Genomic DNA, 24,240 nt, shown 5'->3' with positions numbered 1-24,240 from the left:
AATTGGGAGTATAAGGAGGTAGGGGTTAGTGGAAAGGACACAGAAATAAATTTAAGGAGAGAGTGGGAAGGTGGGGGAAGTACTCTTTATCCCACAAAGTCTTTTTTCTTCATATCCACCCCTCTCCTGAAGCAGCTCACCTGTAGCTCCCACTCAGCACCACAGTACAATCCACCAATAGGAACTTCTCCTTCACGTGGCCCTTGAAGGACTTTCCTGTGCGGCAGTAATAGGTGGGGCCCGAGACTGTGCGAACCCGAAGGAACTAGATGGGAAGGGGTTATGAGTCAGGGGCATAAGAAGCAAGGCAATCTCCATGCAGACTCACCCCCCAAATGAACCCACCTGGTACAGGTTGAACCACACCTGCTAAGATTGCCCTTTGTTACCTCCTCATCTACCACTTCCACCAGTCTCTGACGTCCATGAGACACAGGTTGAACCTCCCATAATTATCCCCTACTCCTTTCCACAGTCACTCACATCCACATGATGCAGATTGACTCGGCACTTTTCAGCCATGTCCAGAAAATGCTGGGCATTCATTTCATCCAGGAGGATATAGACAGGGACACGTCGGGCAGCTGCCTCTAAGACCTCACTCAGCAGGTCTATGTCTGTGAACATGTCCATCACAATGGCCACCACCTGGAAGATGCACAAGGGGCAGATGTGGGAGAGGTGTTGCTGGTCAAATTAGTGATACTTCTAGGTTAAAGAGACTCCTGGGGGCAGCTAGGTGGTGCAAGGGATAGAGCACTGACCCTGAAGTCAGGGGAACCTGAGTTCAAATGCAGCCTCAGACTAAACACTTGACACTTACTAGCTGTGTGACCCTGGGCAAGTCACTTAACCCCAACTGCCTTGCAAGGAACGAAAAAAAAAAAAAAGAGACTCTTCTTCTCCCCACTCATATAACCTTGAAAGCCTTCTTGCCATCTGTCCCCATCAACAAAGTATCTCACCCTCCTCAGAAGAGTTAAGTGTCATCTGCAATCCAGTACGCACTTTCTCTCCTAGATTTATATACTTAAATAAGGCTGATCCCAGCACCAATCCCTAGGAAACCCACCCAACTGCTCACAAATTCTCTATCCAGAAAAGTACCCATGTATCCCTATCTTTTGTTTCCTATTTCTATATTTTCCTGGTTCCAACAAACAGGCCTACCAAGGAAGATAACAAAAACAGTAGCTGACATTCACACAATAATCTAAAGTTTAGCAAGCACTTTATACATATTATCTCATATGATCCTCAAAAGAACTCTATGAGATAGGTACCAGCAGTAATTTTATACCCATTTTACGGGTCATGAAACTAAGGTTCAGAACAGTGAAGGAACATTCAGTAATACAACAAGTAAGTATCTGAGGCAGGATTCCTACACAAGTCCCCTGACTCCACATCAAACTCCTCTCCCATTATGCCATGCTGCCCACTCAACTGAGGTAACAGGAAGAATGCAAAGATGACACAGGCATGACATCAGGAACACTAAATGCCAGAAAGAAGCGGGTGATGAATGCTAAAGACAACAAAAAAGGACTGCCCTTTTGAGTTATGAGACAGATCAAGGCAGGAAGTAGACTAGTGAGCAGGGTAGCTAGAAAGACATAACCATTGACTGAACCTCTCCAGTGGTCTTCTCTACTATGTAGAATGATCTTCAGACTGGGACAGGGAAGTGGGGGGAAAAGGGAATGGTTAGAACCAAAATGGAAGCAAGATCACATCACATGGGTTGAATGCAAAAGCACAGCAGGAGACCTGATAAGACCTCAAAGACTATCTAATCCAACCTCCTTATATTGGAGAAGGGGAACTGAGGCCCAGGGAGGTTAAAAAACTCGCCCAAGGTCACACAGTGAGTTAAATATTGTAGGCAGGATTTAAAACCACACCATCCTGATTCCATGTCTAGGACTTTGACCACAACAATTCACTGTCAATTTTGTGGGAACAAAGAAATGAAAACAAAGTCAGTGTACCTCATTTGGGGAATGCCTAAACAAATTCTGGCATATGAATGTGATACCGCATTATTATATCTTAAGAAACAATGAATATGAAAAATTCAGAGAAACTAAGGAAGTTTTTTATGCAATGATGCAGAAGAAAGTAAGTAGAACCATCAGCAAACAATCACAATAATGTAAGAAGAACAACACTGAAAGGCTAGCAGAACTCTGATCAATGCAGTCACCAATCCTGACTTCAGAAGTCTCATGGGGAAGAACCCTTCCCCCTTCTTAGCAACATGGGCTACAGCTGCAATATGAGACATTATCACACCTGCTCAACGTGCTCATTTCTTCTGCTTCATTTTGTTTCTTTGTTTTGTTGGTTTTTTGTGATTTTGTTTTTGTTTTTTTAGTCAGGGATGGGAGAGGAGTCATTGGGAAGTGACAAGGTGAGAAAGAAAAAAAGTATCAATAAAATATTTGTTTAAAAATAACTAAAGCATGGCATGGTGCTATATGTAAGAAGTGTCAGGAGTCCTAAAGCGCAGATGAGCTGAAGATGATAAGGAAATCTAAGGACGACAAAAACAATTTTCTTAGCTATGTTAGAGGAAGAAGGCCTAAAGAAGGGATAGGGCTATTGCTAGAGTAGATGAGATAATGATAACTAACAATAGAGAGAAGGAAAACTGCTTGGCTCATACTTTGCTCTTTGGGCTGGAAAGAACAAGATAAAAATAGTTAATAGTGAGCTAATGCCCAAGAGAGTGATTTGACTTGATAAGAGTATATTACATATTATCCTCTATTTGAATAACATAAGACTAGTCTACACTCATTTGAAACTACAGGAGAGAACAGAACAGTAGGTTCCTTGGAACAAAAGAACTCAAGATACAATACAAGGTAACCAACCCTGCAAGTCTGAGCCTAACAAATCATGAAAAAAGATGGACATTCAATGAAATGAGGTATTTGAAACTTTTCTAGAAAGAAAATCAGACCTGAAGAAATTATTTGTTCCTCAAATACCCCACACAACAGAAACACAAGAAAGGGAGACAAATATAGCAACCAAGAACAACAAGAAAATAACAAAAATGAAACCATTAAGAGATTCTTTTCTAAATGCACACAAAGTGAGAAGGGTAGAAGCAGCAACCACATAGAAGTGATAGTGGAAAAGAAGGCCTGAAACATCACATACTAAACCTCACAACATTCTTCCTACAGGTTAATCAATTCTTTTGAGGGACTAAATTACAGAATGAGAGAGTACATAAAAGGGGAGAAGGAGAGGAAGAAGATAGAGAGTAATACATAATGTACTCTAATCAAGTCAAGGGCTAACGATGAAGGGAAAATTAACTCCTGTAGGAAGAGAGCCTAGAGGAGATTGGGCATGGAGGAAAAGGGGGGGATTAAAAAGGGAGGAGGGAAGACTGAAATCTTGCTTCAGTAGTAGGCAAGGGGTACCTCTCATAGGAGAAGAGAGATATTCTATAAAGGGAGACTAGGACCTAACAATGGGCATGATCCACAGGTATTTTGTACTTTGAGAGAAAGCATTTATCCTGCCTCAGGAGAAAGGGAATCAGACCTTGTGGAAGCAACTAACACAGAGAAAAGTGGGAGGGCATGGACCCAGGGAAGAAATTTCAAGGAAAAAAGTGATCAAAAGGGAGGGCAGAGGTCAATGATGAACCAAAAGATCAGAGAAATAGGAAAATTCCTGTTTTGGAGCAATATTCTCTCTATCACCTGCAGGAATTGGTATTTCTAAGAATGAGACTCTAACAAGAAGAAAGCGGTCAAGAGGTGGGGAAAGATCTACAAGAAAATCACCTAAAAACCATTTAGAACAGGGGTGGGGAACCTGCAGCCTTGAGGCCACATATGGCCTTCAGTTTTACAGAACCATCCTTTTACTAAGGAGATGTATTCTGTGAAGTTTGGATTCAGTCCAAAGGGCCGCACTTGAGGACCTAGAGGGCTACATGTGGCCTTAAAGCTGCAGGTTCCCCACCCCTGGTTTAGAAGAAGGAACCCAAAATAAGTACTTTAGAAGCTTTAATTCCAAGAGGAATTAAATTCTAGACTAAGAAAAGGACTAAATAAGCATGAGGGCAATGAATCAAAGGATAAAAGTCTGAAATAGAGTAGATAAGTAATGAAGAGAATATAGGAAAAAAATCCTTTTTAGAAAAAGACACAAGGGGCAGCTAGGTGGCACAGTGGATAGAGCACCAGCCCTGAAGTCAGGAGGACTTGAGTTCAAATCCGGCCTCAGACCAAACACTTGACACTTACTAGCTGTGTGACCCTGGGCAAGTCACTTGACCCCAATTGCCTAAAAAGAAAAAAAAAAGACACAGAAAATGAAATCTTAAAGTTAATGAACAAAATGAGCTGAAGGAGGAGGAGAGGAAGGGGGGAATTTTACTTGACTCCTTAATTGAGAAAGAAAAAAGGAAGAGAATTAAATAACTATATAAAAACAAGAAAGCAAAAGGAACTAATAAGAAAAACTCCAAAACTAGGGCAAGGTAACAAACAAGGTTGGAAAAGATAACAAACATTTAGAGATGCTTCAAGGTGAGAAAAAGAGAGCTGGTAGGAATAGGGTTGCCTTAAATTAAGCTAAAATAACTTAAGAGATAGCACTGTCTTTACAGAGGAAGAAGAGGAAAGAAGAGGTCATGTCAGGCACATAGAATCACAGCATTTGAGATCTGGAATGGACTTCAGCAGCCATTCAGCCCAACTCATACCCAGTGATTATAATATACTCCTTAACTAGTCATCCTGCCTTTACCTGGAGATCTCCCAGAACCTACCACCTCTCAAGGCAGCCCATTCCACTTTTGGATAGCTCAAATTGTTAAGATGTTTCTCCTGACATCAAAACTAATTTGACTTGTCTGCAATTTCTATCTCCCACTCCTGGTTCTGCCCTATAGAGCCAGATCGAATTTTAATCTTTCCTCTCTATAATATCCTTTCAAATACCTGAACAGAGCTATCATGTTCCCCTTGCAGTCTTCTCCATGCCAAACATGCCTGGTGCCTTTCAACTGACCCTCACATGACATGTATTCACAACCATTCACCATTCTAACTGCCCTTCTCTAGACACCCTGCAGTTTATCTATGTCTTCTTACACTGTGATTCCCAGAACTGGGCACAATACTCCAGATAAGATCTGACAAAGGCAGAGTACTATCACCTCCTCATTCCTGGAACCTATGCCTCCTGGGACACTGAATGATCACATTAGCTTTTTTTGGCTGCCGCATCACACAGCTGCTGACTCATATTGTGCTTACCTCCACTAAAACCCTGAGATGCTTTTTCAAAACTGCTGTCTCATACCTCCCTTGCTTATCCTTATGAGGTTGAGGTGTTTGCATCCAAGCATAAGGCTTTACATTTGTCTCCATTGGATTCCATCTTATTAGAGTTGGCACAATGCTGAGAGCCTGCCAGGGTCCTCTTGGATCCCAAGTCTATCAATCAGTATATCAGCCATCCCTCCCAGCTTTGTGTGATCTGCAAATGTGATGAGTATACATTCTATGACTTCCTCCAACTCACTGATAAAAAACGTTAAGTAACACAGGGCCAAACAGAGATTCCTGGACTACTCCATTGCAGACCTCCTTCCAAGCTGCCGTTGAATTATTAACAACTTATTCCTTGATCCCAGCCATTCAGTCATTTATGAATCCATCTGAATCTATACAATCTACTCTACATCTCTCCATCTTCTCCACAAGAATAATATGAAAACACTTTTTAAAATATTTTGCTAAAATCTAAGCAAACTATATCTAGAGCATTCCCCAATCTAAATAAGGTTTAGTAACCTTATTGTAAAAGAACATAAAGCTTATCTATAAGACCCGTTCTTGATGAAGCCATAGCAGTTCTTAGTAATCCTGATTTTCCTTTATAGATGTTCACCAATTACCTCTTTAATATGATCCATTCTATAATTTTCCTGAGAACCAAAGTCAGTTTCACTGACCTATAGTTTACATACTCTGTTACCTTCCCTTTTTTGAAAATTAAGAAATTGAGCTTTCTCCAATTTTATGCTACCTCCTCTATTTTCCACGATCCTTCAAATATTACTGATAATGGCTCAGCAATTTCTTCAGTAGCTAAGGATGTTCCTTCTCATTGGAATTGTTTCCTTTCGTGTCTTCAGAATTTCATTTTTGAGCATCTCTCAAACCTCCTGGGCTGATTTCCCCTGAAGAATTTTAGCCCTTGTGATTGTACCAATTCTTCCTCTGAACAGTCTAAAACCTGCTTTCCGAAAATCTAAGGTACATGTCAAACTATATCCAGGTTTCCTCTTTCTCTGTCACAGACTATTATTATTTCTACCCCAGTAACCAGCTCCTTCCCATTAGTGAGAATAAGCTCCAAATGGCTATAACTCTTAAATACAAAAATTCACATCATCAAAAATAACATTAAAGAATACTAGTGTAACTGAGCAAGAATGCAAGAGAGATATGAGTGGTGTCAGGGATGCTAAAGCTCAGAGAATGGAAGGAGATAACTTTCACAACTATGGCTGGAAGGAAAATTGTTAACAGCCAAGTATAGAAGAGATCACACAAAAAAATACATAATTTAACTTAGATAAAATATAAAAGCTTCTGTACAAATGAAATCAATGCAACTAGAATTAGACAAAACCCAGGTTGGGGAGGGGGGTGGATCTTGAAATCAAATACCTGATAAAAGTATGATATTACAGACATATAGGGAATTGACATTAATAAGATCAATGAGCCATTTGTCAATTAAAGAAGTAGTCAATGGAAATTAATAAATAGTTTTCAAAAGAGAAATTGCCAGCTATCAATGGCCATGCAGTTAGCATTGTAAAATACAAAGAACAACTAGATTTAAAGTCAGAGGACTCATTTTCAAATCCCACCTCTGATATTTACAACCTGTGTGACCTTGGACAATTCATTTAACCTCTCTGAGCTCCAGTTTCCTTATCTGTAAAATGAAGAGGTTCGATGGAAGGGCTTTTAAGGTCCCTTCCCGGTCTATTTGGAGTATCTATAATTCTAGGTGAAAAAAACGCTCTAAATCACTAAAAAGAAGAATGCAAATTAAAGCAACTCTAAGACCACCTCAGAAGGGAAGAATTTATGACCAAACAAGAGATAGAGAACACTATGAAATGCAAAATGGATAATTTTGATTACATTAAATTGAAAAGTTTTTGCACAAAGCCAATGCAACCACGATTAGAAGGGAAGCAGAAAGCTGGGAAACAATTTTTACAGTCAGTGTCTCTGACAAAGGCCTCATTTCTAAAATATATAGAGAACTGAGTCGAATTTATAAGAATACAAAGTCATTTCCCAATTGATAAGTGGTCAAAGGATATGAACAGGAAGTTTTCAGAGGAAGAAATCAAAGGTATCTATAGTCACATGAAAAAATGCTATAAATCATTATTGATTAGAGAAATGCAAATCAGAACAACTCTGGGGTACCACATCACACCTATCACATTGGCTAACATGACAAAACAGGAAAATGATAGATGTTGGAGAAGATGTGGGAAAATTGGAACACTAATGCATTGTTGGTAGAGTTGTGAACTGATCCAACCATTTTGGAGAGTAATTTCGAACTATGCCCAAAGGGCTATAAAAATATGCATAACCTTTGACCCAGCAATAGCACTTCTAGGACTGTATCCCAAAGAGATCATAATGGGAAAAAGACCCACATATACAAAAATATTTATAGCAGCTCTTTTTGTGGTGGCAAAGAACTGGAAATTGAGGGAGTGCCCATCAATTGGGGAATGGCTGAACAAGTTGTGGTATATGAATGTAATGGAATACTATTGTGCTATAAGAAATGATGAGCAGGAGGACTTCAGAAAAACCTGTAAAGACTTGTATGGACTGATGCTGAGCGAAGTGAGCAAAACCAGGAGAATGCTGTACACAGTAACAGCCACATTGTGTGATGACTAACGTTGATAGACTTAGCTCTTTTCAGCAATGCAAGTATCTAAGACATCTCCAAAGATCTCATGATGGAAAATGCTGTTCACATCCAAAGAAAGAACTATGGAGTTTGAATGCAGATCGAAGCATACTATTTGCTATTTTTTTTCTCCTGTTTTGTTTTCTTTCCTCCTTCTGGTGGTTCCTCCTATAGGTTCTAATTCTTTCTTACAACATTACTAATGTGAAAATATGTTTAATAGAAATGTATATGTATAGCCTATATCAGATTGCGAGCAGTCTTGGGGAGGGAGGGGGAGAAAAATTTAAAACTCAAAAGCTTATGGAAGTGATTGTTGATAAATCAAAATAAATTAATAAAAAAAGAAAAATAATAAAAAAGAAAAAAAAGCAAGAGAAACCTTTAAATTGACTAGGAAAAAAAAAATAAACTAAGATCTTCCAGGAAAAAAATGGGAAAAGGACCCACATGTACAAAAATATTTATAGCAGCTCTTTTTGTGGTAGCCAAGAATTGGAAATTGAGGGAATGCCCATCAACTGGGGAATGGCTGAACAAGGTATGGTATAAGGTAATACTATTGTGCTATAAGAAATGATGAGCAGGAGGACTTCAGAAAACCCTGGAAAGACTTGTATGAACTGGCGCTGAGTGAAATGAGCAGAACCAGGAGAACACTGAACACAGTAACAACCACACTGTGCAATGACTGACTTTGATAGACTTAGCTCATCTCAGCAGTGCAAGAATCTAAGACAACTCCAAAAGACTGATGATAGAAAATGCTATCCACACCTAGAAAGAGAACTATGGAGTCTGAATGCAGATGGAAGCAAACGATTTGCTCTCCTTTTCCTTTGTTGTTTTGTTTTATTTCTTCTTTCTCATTATTCCTCCCTTTAGTTCTAATTCTTCTTTACAACATGGCTAATGTGAAAATACGTTTAATATGAATGCATTAACTAGAGCCTACATCAGATTGTATGCTATCTTGGGGAGGGGGGGAGGAGAGGGATGAGAAGAAAATTTAAAATCCAAAATCTTACAGAAGTGAAGGTTGAAAACTAAAAATAAATAACAATTTTTAAAAAATAGTTAGTGGTTAAAAAAAAAAACCACCTCAAACACAGGAAACTGGCAAGATAATGAAAAACAGAAAGGACTGATGTTGGAAGAGTCATGGGAAGGCAGGCACACAGATAAACTTTTGGTGGAGCTGGGAATTGGTACAGCCATTTCGATAAAATTTGGAATTATTTGAGAAAGGTAACTAATCTCATCATACCCTTTGGCACGGCAAATTCTAAGTTGATTATTGTGTTCCCCTTATATCTACTCTGGTATCTTCAGGCAAAATCCATTTTTTCCTTCTCATTGGAATTGTTTCCCTTTGTGTCTTCAGAATTTCATTTTTAAGCATCTCTCAAACCTCCTAGACTGAGTTCTGCATGGGAGATGACTCACTGCGCCTGGAAAAAATAGCTGGAAGTCTAGAAGTCAAGTTGTCCCCAGATGAGGCTAACTAAGGTAAAAGAGCATAAATATTCTTATATAAAATGGACCTTGAAAACCATCAAGTTTCAAGAAAAAAAAGAGAAAGTCTTTCTGTAGATCTGCAAATATAATGTGTCTGGTGGATGAAAACTTAAGAGCGCTTATGAGAGAAAAATATTCTTTCAATCACAAAGTTCCCTCCTAAAATGTGTACAGTTACCAAGGAGACACAGTCTAGCTGTTTTCATCAAAGACTGTCCTTTTATCCAAGGTTATAATTTGGAAAACTATGCTGATCATGGAGGGGAGGCAAAGGTAGAATGAATGCCAATCAATTGTGGAATGGTGGAACAAGCCATGGCATAAGGGTGCAATGGAATATTATGGTGCTATAAAAAATGATTAATAATAGGCATTCAGATGAACACAGCAAGTTTTGTATGAAATGATAGAGTGAAAATAAGAACTAAAAGAATAATACATGAAGTAAACTACAGCAATTTAAATGTTAACACTAAAAATCAGTCAAAAGCTAATGAATTTTGGTAAACAACATCAGTCTTAGAGTGCAGGTAGATGGTACAATGGTTAAAGCACCAGGCCTGGGCATCTTTGGGACTTCAAATCTGGTCTCAGATACTTATTAGCTGTATGACCCTGGGTAAGTCACTTAACCCTGTTTGCATCAGTTTCCTCACCTGTAAAAGGAGCTGGAGAAGGAACTAGCAAACTATTCCTGCACCTTTGCCAAGAAATTCCAAATGGGGTCATGAAGAGTCAGACACGACTGAAAAACAACTGAACAACAAAACAGTCTTAAAGAACTACAAGGAAACCCACTTTCCTCCTCCTGGAAGAAAGGTCGAGACCACGAATGTGGAATTTGACCGTTAGGCTATTGGATAGGGATCTGGGCAGTGAGGTAGCACAGTGAATACAGCACTGGATGTGGAGTCAGGAAAACCTGAGTTCAAATCTTGCCTCAGACACTTTCTAGCTGTGGTACCCTCAGCAAGTCATTTAACCTGTTTGCCTCTATTTTCTCAACAGTAAAATGGGGATAAGAATAGAACCTACCCCCAGGCTTTGTGAAAATGCTTTTCTCTGTTACAATAAAAGTTCAAAAGGGGATAGGGGAGGGGATAGGGTTTTAAGGGTAAATGACAGTGGTGTAAAAACAAAAAGCAACATAAAACTTTTCTTTTTTTTTTTTAAGGCAATTGGGGTTAAGGGACTTGCCCAGGGTCCCACAGCTAATAAGTGTCTGAGGCCATATTTGAACTCAAGTCCTCCTGATTTCAGGGCTGGTGCTCTATCCACAGTGCCATCTAGCTATCCCTGAAACTTTTTTTTTTTTAAAGAACATATGCTCATCTCTGATTTACCTGGGTACCAGTGGGGCAGGATCAACATACCCAAAAGAAGCTATCATCATTCCCTAAGCCTGCTCATCTCTTTGGCATCCCACTATTAGTGAATGACACCCCTCTCCCATATAAACACATACCCAGCCTCTCAGTCCTCCAGTCACATGTGACTGAAAGTGGCTAGACTGGCAGGTAAGATGGATACCAGAGGTCTACAGCTTACTAAAACTTCAACAAAGTCCCTCATGCTATTTGTGTGCCTCAAGTCTTTTTTTTTCCCTCATGCTATTTGTGCAGGAAAAAAATGGAGCTATGTGGGCTAGACGGCAGCATAGTAGGGTGAATTTCGAATTGGTTGAATGACCAGACCCAGAGAATAGTCATGAAAAATTTGACATATGAACTTGAAAGTTCATCTCTGGAGTAGAGCCCTAGGGATATGCGCTTGGCCTTAAAAGATTGAACATCTTTATTGATGACGTGAATAAAGGCTTAGGAAATGTGTTTATCAAATCTGCTGATGACACAAAGCTGGGAGGGAAAAATGGTTAACACAGGGAATGATAGTTACAATCTGAGCAGATCCTTATAGGCCAAAATGTTGGGCCAAATGTCACAAGATGAAATTTGGTAGGGATAAAGGTGAAGCATTATACTCGGATTCCAAAAAATCAATTTCACAAGTATAAGATGGCAGAGATGTGGCTAGGAAAGAGGTCTTCTGAATAAGATCTGAGGTTCTTAGTGGCCTGCAAGCTCAGTAGTGTGATATCGCAGCCCAAAAAGCTAAGGGGATCTTAAGTTACATAATGAGAGACATAAGGCCCAGGACTCAGGTCTAGAGCTACAGAAATGGCACTACAGATGGCAGACCTGCAGCCAGAAAGCAGACCTCAGGCAAAGGCTTAATACTAGGTTGGCTGGGACTCTGAAATGAACTGGTCTGAACAGACTGGATGCCAGAAGGACCAGAGACTTGGACATCAGGACTGACACAGAGCCAAGCACATATTCCAAGGACGGCATAATGCCTGGCTATGCCTAACCTTCTGCCACCTTGAGATATAGCTACCAAGCTAGTGCTAACCGTGAATTTAGTCCAGTTCCTGGAGACCCAGACCTCTTAGATTCTCAGTGTTTGGAGAGGGAATACCATACCAACACTGCCCTCCATTATCACAGGACTCCAAAAGATAGAGGCTCCAGGCAACTGGTGACTAAATTTGAAAATGTATACCTATCACTCCCAATCACGGTGACTCAGCATCAATGTCTCTCAAAGTAAAAGCCTACTTCACCTGCTACCTCTCCCTGACAGCTAATCCTACCAACCCCCTTCCTCCTCTGCCCTTTCTTTCCAAACCTTTCTTCACTTCTTTCATCTTCGTATGCTCATGGAAACCTCTCTCTTTAAGATGCTTCATCACCAGCCACCTTCTCTAGTGCCAATGGCTCCTTCTTCTATGTCCCCTGATACACTGAGATGGGTGAAGGAGTTGGCATACTCTTTGCTTCCCTGGGCCACAGCCAGACCTTCCCTAGCCTACCATCATTCAGCAACTTTATCTAATCCATCCATCTATAGAACCTGGTCAGTTGCTTGATAATAGGATCTACCAGCCTCCAGAACTCTTCCTCCTTTCTCACATTCATTATCTGGCTCCAAGTCTTTCCCTCCAACCCCAAGTACTCTCCCATACACTGGCCACCCAGTTCATTCACTTCTTCCACTCCTGTGACTTCACCTTCACTTCACCTCAGTGACCCAAAGAGATGGTGGGTCATACCCTAAATTTCACCATCACTCAGACTAGTGTCATTTCCTTGATTCTTAACTCACAAATCACCCCTTGATGACCATATCTCCCATCCCTCCATCTCTCTCTGTCCCTCCCTCCTCTCTCTTCCATTACCCTCCTTCCCTTTCTTTCTCTCTCTTCCTCTCTCCCCTCCTTCCTTTCCCCTCCATCTCCTCCATTACCCTCCCTTTCCCCCTCTCCTTCTGCCTGTCTTTCTCCCTCCCCCTTTCTCTCTCTCTCTCTGTCTCTCTCTCCTCATACATTAAGTAAAGGAAAACCAGTCTGTTCCATACATTTTTGCAATGGTTAATACACTGTCTATCTATATCTAATCTCCATGTTCTCCTCTCCTCATCCCAATCCACTCCCCAAGTGCAGGGCCTGGGTCTGCTCATTTTCTAATTTCTCCAGACTGGCTAATGTCTTCCCCTCCAAGATTACCTTCCATCTACTCTGTATATACCTTGTACATGCTACCTCTTCTAGTAGAACACAAGTTCCTTGAGGGCAGGGACTGTCTGCTTTTTCTTTGTATCACCAGGGCTTAGCATATTTCCAGGCACAGAATAAGCACTTAATAAATGCTTGCTGATTGATTGACTGGGAGCTCCCTTTTGTCTGCTCCTCCTGTCTACCCAGGGCTCTAAGCTTCCTAAGGCCAGGCAGGCCCTGAGTCCATTCTTACTTCTTCTCCCCTAGATTATAAGCTTCTCTATGGGCAGGGCCTGGTTCTACCCATCTTGTTTTCCCACAACTTGACTTGGCTCAGAGCTGAACACAGTTGCTCAGTACAGACTTGCTGATTGATCCTTACAACTTCTGCTACTTGTATCTCCCCTTTGTCCCCACATGACTGGTCCTGACCTGTTGGGCAGCTCTGATCATCCTCCTGGCCTCATCCTTGATGCTGGGGTTGTCAGGTGGCGGCGGCTGCACCAGAGTGGTCACTTCAGTGCCCTGAAAGCCAAAGGTCATAGGCCATCCGAGGTCAAGTTCAGGCACAGCCAAGTCTGAATTCACAGGCCAGTAGGTACCAGAGGAGCCGTCCATGTCTACGTCAGCATCTGCGTGGGGAAGGGATCCGGAGGCACTTCCCTGGCCAGTGGCATTCTCCCGGGAGGCATGCTGTGGCTGCTGAAGATGGCGGCTCACGTGAGCCAGCTCATCAGGACACAGGAAGTCAGGGGCTCCCTCATCCGCCAGGAAGCGTCGGTAGGCCTCAGCTCCCCCCTCAGCCAGGGCATCTAAGGCCAGCCGGTAGTATTCCTTGTAGTGGGGGGGCAGGTAGTCCGGGGCTAGGGGGTTGTCCCCCTGGGAGGAGCTCTGAGATCGTCGAGCCATGGCAGTTGGGCCAGGGAGCTACAACAGAAGGGAAAACAGTGTCACACGAGAAGACCAGATTAGGCCCAGGGCTTCTAACAAGACAGTGACCTGTCCTTCAAAGTCTAAGAAAGCACAGGCCATGTCCCCCAGACACATCCACAGAATACATCCCATCCAGGGACGATTACATCCTCACGTGAACACATACACAGTCTGCCTCAGAACACCACACAATCAGCACAAACACAGACAACCACATGGCCATATATGGGTAGAGAGACGGGCTACATTCCTGAGGAGCCCCTCAGAGGTCAGGGTTCGCTGGGAAAGCCAGGCACAAGGGTGAGCTGGATGGGCTCTCCCTGAAGGTTCGGGACATGAAATACTCTGGATTCTACAGGAACAATGGACCCACCTTATGGCTGGTAGGTCAGACCCACCAGTATCCTTCTGAGTCCTCCCATTATCCCCCAAGGCCAGGGGATCAGGATACCTCAGTATCATATGACTTAGAGTTATATAGCACCTTAGAAATAATGCAGTCTAAGTTTCTCAATTTTATAAAGAAACTGAGGCTCAAAGAGATGTAGGGAACTCCCTCTCCTCCACTAATCTTAGCTCCCTTCATGATCACCTCTAGCCAGGGATTTGAGACCCCAAACCTCATTAGCCCTATCACTTCTGCTACAAAGGGGATAGGACCTGGAACACACCCCCAACATGAAACCCTCAAAACTCCCTAGAGCCAAGGGTCTAAGACTTGGCCTGCTCTCACTAACACACGAGGAAAGGAAATAACCCAGGTGTCCGGCCTGAGCGGGCCCCCACCCAGCCTGGAGGGGAGCAGGGAATATTGCATCAGGCGACACCCTGGCCCCGCCCCTGTAGCACATCTCCCGGAGTGGGGCAGGGCCTGAACAGCCCAGGGGCGGAGACCTGCAGCCCCAGGTTACCTTTACCTGGGCGGGGAGAGGTAGGAGGAGGGTCCAGCCACGCCCCCTCAGTAGAGGCAGATGGAAAACCCGGAGTGGAGAAATCCAAGACCGCTAAGAGTCTTAGCCCTTCCAAACAACCAACTGAAGACTTATTACTTTCCCATTTACACACACACACACACACACACACACACTTATACACATACATGCACCACCACCACCACCATTATCTACTTGAACCCATATATTATTCCATCCATTCCACCCCATTTCACATAAACAAAACTTGGGGTTGTTGTTAGCCTAGAAATTACTTATACGCATCTGCTGTTGTCATCCCCTGAAATTACACACACAAAAGACTCAAACACATGCTTTTATTAACTGTTTCACTAAACCTCCCCCCTTAAACAGAGAAATCCTCTTGTTAACCACCTGCAATCACACACACATATATACACACAATACACAAGTTGCTACCTGCCCCATACTCAACCCTCAAATTATATGCACACTATTGTCTTTCCCCTGATACGCTACTGTTACCCTCCTTCCAGAGATCAGAGAACCTGCTTGTAGTACCCACCACATAGGACCTTGCTGTTATCACCTTCCTCAAGTTCTGTACAGCGTAAACCCTCACCATTACCACCGGACCATCCTCACCCCTAGACCTTACTGTCATCTCCCCTCACCAAACACACACACACACTTCTGAATGAAAATTATTTATCCTTATACCCAGACTCTGAGATCCCGAGGATTGGGGGAGAGGGAAAGAGAGGACGACACATGGGGTTGGAGTACCTGAGTTCAAATTATGACTCTGCCTCTTACTACCCATGCGGCCTTGGGCAAGTCACTTAACCTGGGGACCTTGGTTTTCTCATCTGTGAAATGAGGGGAGTTAGACTATGTGATCTCGGGCTTAAGTCTTTTTCAGCTCTAAATCTTTGATCCTATGACGTTACACACACATACACACAGGCTTCTGCTACTCCTCTAAAGACCTCTAATTATGCTCCGCAAACAGACCCTACTCCACAGAGGTCCCAAATTTATCTCCAGACCCTAATTACCCTCCCTCTCCCCATCCTACACTGGACAGAAGTGAGTCTTGTTTTCTAGGGAGTTCCAGCTGCACACGTTAGCCATACACAGGCAGGCCTCCCCTCTAGTCAAGCAATTGTCAGTTCAGGAGGTTAGGATGTTAGAAGTCATCTAATCTAGATGTCAACCCCTTCATTTTATAGATGGGGACATTTGAAACCCAGCGCTTGCCCAGGATCTCACGGGTACTAAGTGGCAGATTCCAGCTCAGGTGGTACAACTCCAAGTTCAGTACCCAAAGTCCTGGGCTCTTTGCAGGGCACCCCACCTCTGAGGTGGATTGACCTTGTGACAGACAAGCACTGACATATCATGAGGCAGCTAGGTGGTATAGTGGATACAGTGCTGAGACTGGAATTAGGAAGACCTGAGTTCAAATCTAACTTAGATGCTTACTAGCCATATATCCTTGGACAAGTCACTTAACTTCTGTCTGCCTCAGTTTCCTGAATTGTAAAATGGGGATAATAATAGCACCTACCCAATGGGGTTGTTGTGACAATTAAATGAGATAATAGGCATTTATAAGTAGGTACTTAATAAATGTTTATTTCCTTATTTTTCTTCCTTCCTCCTGGTTAGACAAAGTTTCTCACATGCTACATATGGGTACAAACTAGATAACCATTTTTCTTTTCCTTTTTTTAAATCTGTAGGGAAAAAATGAGGAAAGGGACTGGGTCCATGATTTCATTGGCATAAGCAGATCCCAAATGAGGAAACTCTCTCTACAATGCAGGTCACCACAGTCTCTGCAATTTCCAGGCTTATGAGTTGCCTAGAGCACTGAGAAGTAAGTGACTTGCCCAAAGTCATATGGTCAGTATGTTTCAAAAGGCAGGATTTGAACAGCTTTCCTGGCTCTTGGGCCATTGCAGGAAAAACAAAAACTAAAAAAAGCAAAGGAAAAACAAATATATTTTTACTAAGTTCTTGATTCTTAAGAACTTAAGTTACTCCACTAAAGACCCAATTTATCCCCTGATTTCATTATTGTCCTACCTATATACATGCACTAACTACTGTTACCTTTGAAAACTCTGCAATCACTACCCCTAAAGCCTCTGCAGTTAAACCCTTCCCCTCCTCCCTGTCCAAAAAAAAGTACTACCATCTTTCCCCAATGACCAGGAATTTGGGCCTCCCCCTCGTAGGAATCACAGGCAGTAATTTGCCAGGATGTGTTGAGAAAGGGACATGGAGTGGGGAATGGGTAAGAGTATGTGGTTCAAGAATTGGTACCATGATATCCCCCAAGCAGACCTCCTTTACTGGCTTCCCTAGAATTGAAAAAGCCAAAGACACCTCTTTACCACCACGGGGCGAGAAGGCCCTGAGGTATATACTCCCCATCTAGAAATGGAGAAATATAACACTCAATGGATCTCAAATGTCTACAAGTGTAAGCAGATCTTATCGCCTATGCTTTTGGCCATTTCAGACTTGGCCTTGATTCTCCAGGAATGTGCCCCCATACACACACCCTCCCTAGATTTGTCATTCTTCCCCAGGCCCTTCAACTCTCCAATTACTCTCAAAGACTCATAAAATATTATCACTGGAAGGAACCTTGTGTAACCTTACATGTCTAATCCAAACCCTTCATTTGACAGATGAAGTAACTGAGATTCAGAGAGGAAAGTGACTAGCCTACGGTCACGCAGCATCCTCTGTCCCCTATCACAGGGTATGTAACAAGCCTATGTAACATACACAAGTGTTAGTGCTGGAATTTAAAAACCAGGCCTGGTGTTTTTTTCCTGTACACTACAACCAGCTCTTTCTCCTTTGTAAACTCCTTCCTCTCCCAGTCCTATCTCCCTAAAAATTAGGGGAATTCCTGACAATTAGCTCTGTCCAAAAACAGAATGGGCAATCTCTGGAGGTAATGGGTCTTCAAGTAGGGATTTGGTGGAGGGAATTCCTGCCCAGGTACAAGATGGCTTCACGGCCAAAGTCTCTTCCAACTCTGGTATTCTGTGATTCCTCAATGACTCTCATTTTCTCTCAACCCATTTCCTACTATCCCTATCCCCATTATTCTACTCTACCTTCTTTCAATGTCCCTCATCTCTCCCCCATAACCCATTCTCTCCCTCCCTACTCTCTCCTAATCCTCAGTCTCCCTCTTTTCCTCCCCTCTACTGATCTCATTCTCCCCAATCCCCTTTTCTCACCATCTCCTTCCTTTTCCCCCAGCCCCTTTCTCCCTTTAAAAATCCTCTTTTTTTTCCCCAAATTCTTCTCATCCTACTCCAGTCACTTTCTCAAAAGCTTAATCTTCTTTCACTCACTTTTACTCTTTCTTCCCTCCATCCATCTCCTCCCTGAGAGCTAAACTACAGATAGCCTCTTGGGTACCTCCCTCAACCCTGGTGGCCTTAGGGAAAAGAGAGGCCTCCTCATTCAGGTAGTTTATCCTGAGTACCAAGGAAACTGGCCTCCCAGGTCTGATAAGCAAAGTTCTTAGCCCTTTTTCTTCTCTGGGTTTAGCACGTCCTTCCTGGGGTATGGGCCATTAGGACACGATCAAGGCAAAAACAGGAGAGATTCAATTCTGACAACAAGAAATAGTCCTAAAAGAGGTTCTGAGATTTAAGACACAGCCAGGTGCCCTCTGAAGAACAGAGGAAGAGCGGGGCAGCTAGGTGGCACAGTGGATAGAGCACTGGCCCTGAAGTGAGGGGGATCCGAGTTCAAATTCGGCCTCAGACCAAACACTTGACACTTACTAGCTGTGTGACCCTGGGCAAGTTACTTAATCCCAATTGCCTAAAAACAAAAAACAAAAAAAAAAAGAATGGGGAAGAGGCTAACCATCTCCCTCCTATGGTAGGGTCTGCTCAAAACCTAAGCTCAGGGGAACTCCTAACCCTACAGGAATCACAAAACCCCTAAAATAGGCAGGGCACTAAGAGGATTGAGCAGTGGAAGGACCATAACCACAACTGACCACATCAGGTCTGTGAATCAATCAGTCAATCAATAAGCATTTATTAAGCACCTACTATGTGCCAGGCATTTGGTAGGTGCTGGGGGATACAAAACCAAAATTAATTAGCCCCTGCCTTCAAGGAATTTACATTCTGTCACAACTACATTCAATGTGTCCAGAATAACCTCAGAAATAGTTCAATGGTCCCCATATCCCCCTCAAATCCAAATGGAGGGACCCTGGAAATATCATGGCATAGTAGAAATAATCTGGCTCTGTTATTTCCTTCTTTGGGACCTTAGGCAACTCACTTTCTCTCTCTCATCCTCAGCAAGTTATATCATAGAAGGGATTGTACAGAAAGAAAATGGCTTCCATGGGCCCTAAGGATCCTTCCAATTCTGAGATTCTAGGAGTATATAATCTCCAAAGTGATCTGTGAGCTCATGACCTTACTGACCCTAGAACCTAGAAGTACTAAGACTGGCCCACAAGGCCTTTAATATCAGCCTCAATTTCTACTCTTCAAGTTATCCCCAATAACCCAATGAACTATGACCCTCCAGCCAGCCTCCAAAGTCTGACCTTTGACTCCCAGACCCAGGCTCCTATCCTCCCCCATCTCCTGACCCTCTACAACTTCACAAGTATATCATCTACAAAAAACACTCCATTAAGACAGGAGTCCTTAACCTGGTGACTTCTAACTTTAAAAAAAAATATGTCAATAACTATAATATAATTGGCTTCCCCTGTAACTCTATGTACTTTATTTTATTCATTTAAAAACATTCTGAGAGAGGGTCCGCAAGTGAACCAGACAGCCAAAAGGGTTCCATGACACAAAACAGGTTAAGTACTGCTGCTCTAAACTGTACTAATGGCCAAGTGCTGCATGCAGCATGGAAGAAGCCCACTCAGTCAGGAAGCTGGGGTGTTTATCTGTCTAGGATATTCAGGAAGGTGAGGGCAAAGACAGGAAGCAGGGGTGTTCATAAGGGACACAGACAGGAAGTAGGGGTTTTTGGATGGGAAATGGGGGCGCAGATAGGAAATAGGGGTGTTTACATAGGAAAGTGGGGGCAGACAGGAAGTAGGAGAGTTTAACTAGGATATAGGGGACACAGACAGGAAGTAGGGTGTTTATATAGAAAATGGGGGCACAGACAGGAAGTGGGGGTGTTTATATAGGAAATGGGGGCATGGACAGGAAGTGGGGGTGTTTATATAGGAAATAGGGGCACAGGCATTCCTGCTTCTGCAGGAGTGTTTAACTTGGATACAGAGGACACAGATAGGAAATACGGGAGTTTAGCAAGGATTTGGGGGCATAGATAGAAAGCAGGACTGATAGGAAGTGGGGCAGCAGACTTTCCAGAAGGGCTCACAGAAAAAAATGGGTCCATAGAAGGAAAGTTGGGCCTTAAACAGGAAAGGAGACATAGTAGAAATGGGTTCATATACTGGATGTGGGAAACAGACAGGACCCACTGGGAGTTCAAATAGGAAATCAGTTCACACTAGTGGGGGACACAGAGGAAACAAGTTATTTATCTTGGTTGTTTGAGGCCATACAAATTAAGTCCCAGACAAGAAGTAGAGCTCAGAAAACACATAAGGGCCATAGAGAAGAAATGGGGTCACAGACAGAAAAGGAACTGAGATGACCAGTTAACTTTAGTTCATTGTAGACAATAACTGCCCCCAGTCCTAACTGTCAGAAGACCCAGGTTCTAGTCTCATTTTGGCAACTGATTCTCGGAATTCCTTAGGGCAATTGTCGTCCCCCAGGTGCTTCCCACCTCTCCCCCACCCTACCTGGCACTCCCGGAACTTTAGGCCTCAGTTTGCTCCTTGACTCAAAAAGTGAGGGGATTACATTTCCTGACCCCCTAAGGCTCCTCCCAGTACCACAATGCAGGAATTTCTTTCCTGGCCCCAGGAAAGGAGAGCAAGGAGTCACTAAGTCCTCCTCCCAAAGCTCGCCTCGCCCAAACCTGCCCAGGGCCCGATTCCCAGATCCCAGATCATTCTGACCTCACTCTGATCTTTGAGGGCCCCCCTCCAAGGACACCAGTTCCCCCTACCTGGAATCTTGCCCTCTCAGTTTTCTGCCTCCCATAGACCAGGCAGGCTCAGAAGAGCTGAAAGAAGGACAGACCTGCCAAGAAAATGGGTGTGAGGAAAGAAGGGGGAAGGGGGCATTAAAGACACTGGCTCCCCAAAGCTGTTTTAAGCTACCCCAAAAAAAACAGGCTAGGGAGGGAAAGGCTGGTAAGGTAGGGAGCCAGGCCAGGGTGTTCCCCACAACCCCAGCCCCCCATAGCCCTATCTCTCACACTCACTTTCACAGACACACCCAAAAGGACTCACACATATTGTACTTACAAGGCAAATCTCAGAGCCCTGCTTCCTCACCCTGAGCCTAGAGCACTTGAAGGCTGTCTCCCACTCTCTCACACTCTCAAACTCTTCTCAGACTCTCTTTCTCTCTCTCTCTCTCTCTCACACACACACACACACACACACACACACACACACACACACACACACACGAACGCACACACGCAGATCCTCCAAAGTCTAGATCTAGGCATCTGGTTCACCACCTCCCCTTTCCTCCCAGTCCTACTCTCTCCTCTCCCCCTAGCTCTCCCTAAGGTGCTGGGACTCTAGTCTGACCTAACCCCGCCCCCGCTGTGTGAGGAGGGAAGGTAGGCAGGGGAAACCTTACCTGGCCAGGTGTGGGCCCAGGGCTCTCCGGAGGTGACCAGTGACCTGGTGCCGGCCCAGGCTGTCCCCTCCGCACCCGCACCCCACCCCGCAGCCGCTCCCTGCCTCCCTGCCCCACGGACTGATTCACACGCTCCCTCCCCCAGCCTAGCCCTGCCCAGCCCCCTCGTTGCCTGCCCGGCCTGCCCGGGCAGCACCTCTGGGGGGGCGGGGAGGAAAGCCCCACCCCGGCTGAGAGGGAGACACACAAACTCTGGAGCTCCCTCACTATCCCTCCTCTCCCTGCTCCCTTCCAGGGCCATCCCGCTGCCCCGGGACCTCACTTGGTGCAGAAATCAAGGTACGGGTAGGAAAGGTCCTCACTGACAGACAAGGCTCCAAAGGGAGCCTTCCCCAGGTCAGGACCTGCCTCTCCAGGACAGGGAGAACTGCACCAAACTGTGAACCCCTTAAACCTACAGTCCTCCTAACCCTAGAACTACCTCCCACCTCTCTCCTCATCCCACAGACCCGTCAAAGAGGGCTTATAAATCACTGAGGCCATTGTGGAATATGGGCAGGAAAGCTTTCATCTCCTGTTATCCAGTTTCACTGACCTCAACAACACTGTCCCTGCTCACCTAGAAGTTACAATTCAACAGGAGGCTGTCAGAACAATTATATTAATACACTGTATTACATCAAAAATGCATTGAGAGCTGTGATACAAAATGCTCTCTAAGGGGAAGTCTAGGGAAGGTTGTTCTCAACTGGGAGAATCAGGGAAGGCTTTCTAGAGATAACTTATTTAAACTGAGCTTTAAATAGAAGGGAATTCAATAGAAGACAGGGAGAATGGGCATTCCAGGCAATAGGGACCTTCATGAGGAGAGACCCAGGGGCAGGAAAGTAATCTCCAAGCCCCAACATAGTGTTTTATGCACGGTAAAGAATTTAGTAAGTGTTTGCAGAATGGAATGGAAAGAAATGAAATTCCATTCCATTAAATACTTTTATTAGACACCTACTATGTGCAAGGCACTAAACTAACTTCTGTTCATATAAGATAGTCCCTTCTCCAAGGAGAGCTATAACTCCAAAACCCATGTCTCCTCTGAACTATTTTGTATACAAATCAGCATGATACAAAGTAATTTGAAATGGAATTAATCTGAAAAAAAAGGGAGTATGATAACTGGGAAGGGGATTGGGATCTGGGAAGGCTTTACAGTGTTGAATTTTGAGGAAATACAGGAAATCTGAAAAGCAGAGATGAGGAGGGGGCATATTCTGGGCATGTGAGTAAGGAGACATGAGAGAGGCTGACCAGTTCAAGGAGCTATAAGTATCCCCAGTCTGGCAGGCGCTGAGAATTTGTTACATCATCTCCACCAAGGGGTCTGAAAGTTTGTTGTATCCTGGACCCCTTGGGCAGTGTAGAGAAGACTGTGCATCCCTTCTTAAAATAATGCTTTTAAATGCATAAAATGAAAGACATAGGATTACAAAGGAAACCAATTGTATTGAAATACAATTATCAAGATATTATTTATTTATTTTGTGAGGCAATGGGGTTAAGTGACTTGCCCAAGGTCACACAGCTAGTACACGTCAAATGTTTGGTCTGAGGCTGGATTTGAACTCAGGTCCTCCTGACTTCAGGGCCAGTGCTCTATCCACTGCACCACCTAGCTGCCCAAGATATTTTTTAAAAAGCAAATTCACAGACCTCAGGTCTGTTCTACATTATCCTTTACCCTTGAATCTGTCACCTTCTTGTTCCGTTGACAATCACACCTTGACAAATTCCAACCCTAGATTACTCTCACCACCTGCTTCTTTAATTCCTATCCAGTGCTGGTGAAAGGAGATGGAGAAAATGAGGGGGTAAACTGTATTATCTAATCTCAACTGGGTCCTCACTGCAGCAAGGCAAACATTCTATTCCTCCCTAATGGATTTGCTATCCCACTCTTCACAGCTGCTATTCTAAACATTCTCATTTCTCCCCAAACCTTCCATAGTACTCCCAACTCCTACTCTCTTAGAGGAGGCATATTACACTGGCCAAGAGATTTCATTTCATTTCACTTCATTCAAACATCTGCCACCACTGTTACCGCCTTCATTCCTCTCTCAGATTAAGGGGTGGCCTTTCTCCTTGCTAAGGTCAAACCCTCTACAAGCATACGCACCATTCCCGCCCTACTTTTCCAACAAATTGCCCCCACTGTTATCCCCACTTTCTCTTTTCTTCATATTCTTATCTATTGGTTCCTCCTACTTCCTATAAACATGCCCATATCTTCCAGCCTTAAAAAGTCTTCACTTGAGCCTATCTATCCCCTCATAGCTATCACCCTTCCCTTCATGGATAAACTCCTTAAGAAAGTTATCTATAATCAGTGCCTCCACCTTCTCTCCCCTCACTCCCATCTAAATCCTTTGCAACTTCCAGCCTCACCATTCCACTGCAACTGCTCTCTCCAAAATTATTGTCTCTTCATAGCTAAGTCTAATGACCTTTTCTCAGTCTTCATTGTGCTTGACCTCTACTGTCTTAAATATTGTTGATCACTTTTCCC

The 24,240-nt window shown here is 43.5% G+C and overlaps 1 protein-coding gene across 4 annotated transcripts in view; it reads right to left on the bottom strand.

Moving 5' to 3' along the window:
• The window catches only part of FAM83H (family with sequence similarity 83 member H), a 43,710-nt gene that overhangs the window by 4,608 nt on the left and 14,862 nt on the right, over positions 1-24,240 (bottom strand). The window contains exons 1-5 of one of the 4 annotated variants that reach the window (XM_027857771.1): positions 21,678-21,753; positions 21,031-21,104; positions 13,505-13,999; positions 484-648; positions 141-265 (exon numbers count right to left, since the gene is read on the bottom strand). In XM_027857771.1, the coding sequence (XP_027713572.1) occupies positions 141-265; positions 484-648; positions 13,505-13,981 (767 nt within the window). In that variant the 5' untranslated portion in view covers positions 13,982-13,999; positions 21,031-21,104; positions 21,678-21,753. Of the gene's footprint in view, positions 1-140; positions 266-483; positions 649-13,504; positions 14,000-21,030; positions 21,105-21,331; positions 21,353-21,677; positions 21,759-24,240 lie in introns of those variants that run through there. The other 3 variants (XM_027857770.1, XM_027857772.1, XM_027857769.1) reach the window with 3 other exon arrangements.

Source organism: Vombatus ursinus, unplaced genomic scaffold, assembly GCF_900497805.2.
Source record: "Vombatus ursinus unplaced genomic scaffold, bare-nosed wombat genome assembly UNPS02012319.1, whole genome shotgun sequence".
In the NCBI taxonomy this organism is placed as follows: Eukaryota; Metazoa; Chordata; class Mammalia; order Diprotodontia; family Vombatidae; genus Vombatus; species Vombatus ursinus.
The sequence above is the reverse complement of the archived record's forward strand: the minus strand, read 5'-3'. Positions and strand labels throughout refer to the sequence as shown.